Genomic DNA, 7,087 nt, shown 5'->3' on the forward strand with positions numbered 1-7,087 from the left:
CGAAATTAAATTACAAACTTACTTTAGAATTTCTTGGTGGTACCTTATGCAGCGTATAAACTTGCTGCGACAAGTTTTATAATCAGTCTCTTCAAAAGTTTCTTCAATCATCAAGTTTAAATGTCTAATTCTTAAAATAATGTGTTGTGATATCTCCACAGCTTGAAAAAAAATTGACAGGTGTAATCTCACGAAAAGAACTGCTGAAATCCAAGTGTAAACAAGAAGTACATGAAACACTGGAAAATGATTTATATCGAATGGAATCCAGTAGGGATTCACCAATCCACATTTTTCATCTAAACCATGCATTTTATTCATTTTTTCACATTCTGCTTTTGAAGATAATTTTATGAAGTTGTATGTCGACACTCCACATGTAGGGTACATGAACGCAAACCACGACCAAAAGTTTAACTGTTTGTTTACTTTGTCAAAATTCGGAGGTTTTCCATAATTAAAAATAGACAAATCTTGGAGAATTCGTGCAATATTTGGTTGATTCCGAATGTAAAGCGTTGCCATGTACCAAATTCCACTCATAGATGTTAATACCGCAATATCTTCGATAATGTAGAGATTCAAATTGTCTAAAATTATAATTTCAGTGAAGTTTAATGTGCTCATACGAGCATACTTTTTAGTGTGACTATAAGATGCATGAATGTAGAAAATATCATAACAGCATAACTTAAAAGGAAAGCGGAGATTTTAATGTAGTACCATTTTCCTGGATGTAATTCTTCGGAGAAACTTGGCCAAATAAAACTGAACTGCATATTTCGTCGAGTCACTTGACAAATTATAATTCTGCTTTTCTCACTCATACTAAAATTAGTTGGAGTTAAACGCCCGTCGAAAACGTGCCATATTTTAATACTCGTAAGAACACAAAATTTTACGTTACAATTTACCTTGCCTTCAGACATGAATACGTTTGTCTCATCAAAGTTTCACTTTTTAATATTACACTTTAAATTGCACTCAACGTCCACTTCTTACAGTAACTTTTTAACAAATGTTGCGTACATTTTACGAAAGTCTCTAGTTTAGTGGTTAAAAATTCATAACCATTCAACCTGTGGAATTATTGTCTGTGAGAACGTAAACTACAATTCGCTCCCTCAAATACACTGTAATTTTTCAATTGTATGGGATTGGTCAATCTAATTCGTGTTTTTTTATCGTTGACTTCGTAATTCATCTAATTCTTTGGTCCTTTTTTGTTAGGATGGGCGGTACAGGATTTTAAATAAAATATTTTGTTTTAAAAGGAATCGCTAAGCAACTGAAAGGTTAAAGAAACTGAAAAAGATATGAACAAGAATGTTTGGCTATTATTTACTACTTATTTATCTATTCTCGCCGAACTCTCACAAAGAAAATAATTTACGTAGATATGATTATAGATTCGGTTAACCACTAAATTTAAAGGTCCATTTATAATACCTAATAATAATAAATTAATGATATAAACTAAGTTTCTTGTGCATTTTTCCTAAATAGTTTCTGAGATGCGTCCAACTTGATTCTCAAATGTTTTATTTGTCTTTGTTCTAATTCTAGTTAAACAAGTTTGTCACATTTCCAAGTATTCAATGTGCTGGTGTTTCGTGACTACACTACCAATTTTTTTTTGAATTTGTTATCAATTTTATTAGACGATAATTTTGCCATATTGGATAAAGCGTTGTATGGCATACGTTGGTTATTAATTAGCTAGTATCGCCTTGAGGTATTCACTCTACACAGTAAACCTTGTAAGTACATAATATCTAAAATATTTGACATATACCACAACGAGATGTTTTTATGTGATTAAATTAGTGTTTATTTATCGGTTAAGAGAAGTTCAGAAAGTTGAGTTATGAATACAGACACTACGAAGTCAGCATTGCGAGTACAGAATATGACATTTTTAAAACCTACAAATCAAAAATTTTTTGAACAGTAATAACAAGGGTTTCTTTTTACCGCGACAAAAAATTGATAGGACAAAATTCCGAAGGAACCCACCGTCATGTATAAACCTCTTTGGGATTTGAGAAGAAAAAATAGAACACTTTTCTGTAGTCTGACATCTGCTGAATACCATTTGGCGGCCCAAATGCTTTCCGTTATTGACAAACTCTGAAGCATTAATTTGGATTCGAAAAAATTAAAAAACGAAATACTTACAGAGTCCACAATTTGTTGACCTCCAAGTGAAGCAATAAACAAAGAGAGAATCCAACCAAAGAGATGTACACCGGCTATCATGGGATAAATGCCCTACAACAAAATTTTGTTGATTTAGGCTTAGTACTAGTTCTAAATCGTCGTCTAAGCGGTAACATCCGCAAAGTCAATTGTGAAAATATTTTGTTACTACTTTTTTTCAGATACATTTTTCCCTGTAAACTTACTGGTGGAAATTATTTTTTGTATTTTTGAGGTGACCATAAGCTAAGATTTGATACCAATTAATCATTGAAAAAATTGAAAAAAACAGTTTTTTGCGCTCACGTATGACTTTGCAAAAAGTGAGATTGCGGAATTTGCCGCTTAGACAACGAAATAATATATTTATTTACATCAACAAACTGTTTTTCTAGACATCCACAAATTGATGCTGTCATAACAAAATGAACAAACATAAGATCTGAAAAGCACCTATCCAATCGTTCAGCTATGCTGCAAAATATTCTTTTCTATCAGCTCAAAATAAAATTGTAAACTTACTTTAGAATTTCTTGGTGGTACCTTATGCAGCGTATAAACTTCCGGCGACATGTCTTATAATCAGTCTCTTCAAAAGTTTCTTCAATCATCAAGTTTAAATGTCTAATTCTTAAAATAATGTGTTGAGATATCTCCACAGCTTGAAAAAAAATTGACAAGTGTAATCTCACGAAAAGAACTGCTGAAATCCAAGTGTAAACAAGAAGTATATGGAACACCGGAAAATGATTTATATCGAATGGAATCCAGTAAGGATGCACCAAGCCACATTTTTCATCAAAACCATACATTTTATTCATTTTTTCACACTCTCCTTTTGAGGATAGTTTAATTAAGTTGTACGTCGACACTCCACATGTGGGGTACATGAACGCAAACCATGACCAGAAATTTAATTTTTTGTTTATTTTGTCAAAATTCGGAGGTTTTCCAAAATTGAACACAGATAAATCTAAGAGCATTTGAGCAATTTTTGGTTGATTACGAATGTAAAGTGTCGCCATGTACCAAATTCCAGTCATTGATGTTAATACCGCAATATCTTCAATAATGTAGATATCCAAATTATCTAAAATTTGAATTTTAGTGAAATTTAATATACAAGTGGGAGCATACTATTTAGTGTGACTATAAGATGCATAAACGTAGAAGATATCATAACACCAAAACTTAAAAGGAAAGCAGAGATTTTAATGTAGTACCATTTGCCTGGATGTAATTCTTCTGAGAAACTAGGCCAAATAAAACTGAACTGCATGTTTCGTCGGGTCACTTGACAAATTATAATTCTGCTTTGCTTACTCATACTAAAATTGTTTGAATTTATATTTACGTTAAACATGCATTTATCCAGACCAAAATAATAAAATTTAACGTAAGAATTTACCTTGCTCTTCCATACGAATCCGTTTGTCTTCTCAAAGTTATCACAGAAAACACCTTTCAATTTTGCACTTTAAAATTTACTGGACGTCCACTTGTAACAGTAACTTTTTAACAAATGTTGCGTACATTTTACGAATGTCTCAAGTTCAGTGCTTAAAAATTCATAAACTATTCAACCTGTGGAATTATTGTCTCCGAGAACGTAAACTACCATTCGCTCTCTCAAATACATTGTAATTTTTCAATTGAGTGGGATTGGTCAATCTAATTCGTGCTTTTTTACTGGTGACTTCAGGCCTTCGGTCCATTTTTTTGTTCGGATGGGTGGTACAAAAGTTTAAATAAAATATTGTGTATTGAAAGAAAATGCTAAGCAACTGAAAAGTTGATGAAACTATGGAAACTATGGAAATGAATGGCTAATGAGTGTGAAGGCCTAATTTGATATAATTTTCTACTCATTGAACTCTCACATGAAAGGAATTTCGTAATTTACGTAAGCGAAAACGAGAATGAATAAATCAATAAAGCCATAAGCTGCTAAAACCAATATCATTTCAACTAATTATAATTATTTATTTATGCACTAAGTTAATCGTCTTTATGAAATAGTGAATGAGATGCGTGAAACTCAATTGATGAATAATTTTTGGTGTTTACTGAGAAATGATGTTGATAATAATAAATAAATCATTGAAAAGAAGCAAGGCAAAAGTAAAACAAACTTCTGTTTGTCAATAATAATCAATTCGTCATTGTTCTTCCTGCTATGGACAAAAGGCTATTTGTTTAAGCAGTTTTTGTGACTACTCGTCAGTTTTGTCATTAAATTGCTAATTATGTCACTTTAAATTTTTTGTCCGATGTCGAGAAATTCCAATGTTTTTCATATTGATCGTAAAATCTAATATTGAAAATGAAAGAAGAATCGCTCTTACTTTCAAATGATAACTTCAGAGACAATCATCTTTTCAAAATCAACCAACCACAATAAACTTTTTTTGGAAATTCCACGAGTAAAATTTCCAGTGGAAATAATATAATGTTCAGTTGAAATTATACTCGGAAATACCATTTGGAGTGTCGGTTCTTTAAATTCTTTTGACGAATATTACTCAAGAGCTTGAAATTGTGGTACATTTTTCCTCCAGTTCTTGTAGTTAGTTGCCAATGGGTGGAGTGAATAAAACTTAAGAACTTGCTTTAAGAATTTAGTCATAGCACTAGCTTTTACTATTAAGTTTTAGTTATCAATATAAGCGTATGCTGTAATTTATTAATTGAATAAGCTTTGAGCTACAAATGAACAGCTTATCCTAGAAAATTGTAGCATTACCTTGACACATTTGTGAATAAACCGACATAAGCTAAAACTGCCATCTTAAGAACACAATGTAAAAAGATGTTTACGTAGATTAAAATCGTAGCGATACCGGTTTGAATACAGAAAAAAAATTCCTACTCTTCATTTATTTTGAATACCGTATTTCAAGGTTATAATTTGTAAAAATTGGAAAGCTCTACGCCAAATTTGAGAGGAATTATGTATTGCATTGAACATAAACGAGTACTTGAATACCCTAAGACTCGTTCATGATTCAATTCAATACATAAATTCTCTCAAATTTGCTGTACAGCTCCACAATTTTCACAAATTTTGACCTTAAAATGCGGTATTCAAAAGAAATGAGAAGTACCTACCGCATTTATTAGTTATCTCTTTTATTTATTTAGTTTATTAGTTGAAAATGACCGATTCTTGCACTTGGAAACTGATACTTTGTTATCCATATCTGCTGCTGCTCGTCCATGGTACAACCTGTCAAAAATTTCACCCACAAATGTGCTTTTTCCGATATTTTTATTAATACAGCACTAACTGATTTGCACACAGTTGTATGATGCACGCCTTCTTCGCTTCTAATACTCATTTGAAAACCTGGATCACTCAAAAATGGTAAAAATATTTCCATCTTTTTTTTGGGCGTCAGTACACCCCCTCGCGTTTCATCACTCTCCCCTAAGAAATGGTTTGCTAACCACATAACTGTATTTTCGAAAAATTGATTAGCTTTTTATAATTCGCTGGGTCGGCAAGAAGTTCTTTCATAATAATGTTTTGGTTGTCTAACGTGCATAAACACTGCCATAACTGTCAAAACTGAAACAACTTTTAATTTTTAGCACAGACAAAAGCATGCTACAAAAATTTACAGTTATTGCTTAAAAATATCAGTCTTCACTTGTTTTTATTCACATATGTTATGTTAAGCGTTAGCTGGAAAAACTAGATCAATCTAAAACTAATTACTACACTTTATTAGATTAAGCTAAACCTTAAATTTTGTTCACTCTTTTCTAAGTGTTTAGTAGAGAATTGTAAGTAAAAGCGTTTACTACACTTATATTCACTCCACCCAATGGATCGTCGAAAATTTCGGGCAATTTAGAGCTCTCTGTTATATTACTTATGAAAATTTTTGTCGTGGTTTTTATACATGAATTTAAAAAAATGTAAATTGCAATGACGGAAAATGTTATCAGTACAATGCCAATGGACATAATTTTATGATCATTAGGCTTAGGTTGCTAACTTAATACATAATTTCATTTTGAATGTTTTCTACGGAGGTTAGTTGTCAAATCCGAGATTTTGGCATTAGTGTTTCTTTTAAAAAAACTGAAAATGTATTTTGTCTAAAAATAGACTTTTAGTAAGTTAACAACTTAAGCCGACAATATGTTTACTTTCTAGCAACAGAGGTTTCTTTTTGGTGAAACATCAATCGTACTTGATCTGATTTTAGGGTCATATTTATAAAACTACGAAAGTCTGTCATTTTACTTAAATGCAGGAGAGAGATTTAGTAATTTTTTTGAAAATGAGAGATGATAGATAAATAGGCGTAAAATTTCAAAGTTTCTGATAACTTTATTTAAAACATTTTTTCCGACGACCACTATAAAATATGCCACATTTCATACAGTTTTCTCGTAGTGAAAATTTAAAATTGCAAACAATTTCAGCGCGAAGACGAACGAAGCGCATACCCGTGTGCAATGAGATCTCTGATTGGCCGACAGCTGTGTGTTTTTATATTGCACACAGGTTGACACAGATTGGGCATTATCGTTATGTAACTTTCGGCGCAACGGCATAATTATTTTGTCCGCGGCTAGGTGCTCTGCCGAATGACATTTTAAGTTTTAACTTGACCAGAGATAACTTGAGGTGTTTTTCACCATTATAAGCAAGTGGAAGGGCGTAAACCATAAACTTTAATTAAAAAAAAATAAAAATTAACTCTGCGATTTTTGTGGTCGTCGGAAAAATATCGTGTACAACACGTGTTGAAAATTCGATTTCATACTCGTTTGCTTAAGCCACTCGACTTCGGCTCATGGCTCAATTCTGCAAAACTCGTGTGAAATCTTCTATTTTCAACACTTGTTATACAATATACTATTTTGGGTAATCCGA

At 32.0% G+C, this 7,087-nt stretch overlaps 1 protein-coding gene across 1 annotated transcript; it reads right to left on the minus strand.

The window, feature by feature from the left end:
* Positions 1-1,074: 1,074 nt before the first annotated feature.
* LOC148168595 (uncharacterized) lies at positions 1,075-3,478 on the minus strand. Its single transcript, XM_088046223.1, has 3 exons — positions 3,337-3,478; positions 3,029-3,289; positions 1,075-1,133 (listed from the first exon to the last, which is right to left on the minus strand). Exons 1-3 carry the CDS (start codon positions 3,476-3,478, stop codon positions 1,075-1,077), a joined length of 462 nt encoding a protein of 153 aa, XP_087902349.1.
* Between the last annotated feature and the right edge of the window lie 3,609 nt (positions 3,479-7,087).

Source organism: Gnatocerus cornutus, chromosome 9 (genome assembly GCF_029298725.1).
Source record: "Gnatocerus cornutus isolate USDA-ARS CGAHR chromosome 9, icGnaCorn1.1, whole genome shotgun sequence".
In the NCBI taxonomy this organism is placed as follows: domain Eukaryota; kingdom Metazoa; phylum Arthropoda; class Insecta; order Coleoptera; family Tenebrionidae; genus Gnatocerus; species Gnatocerus cornutus.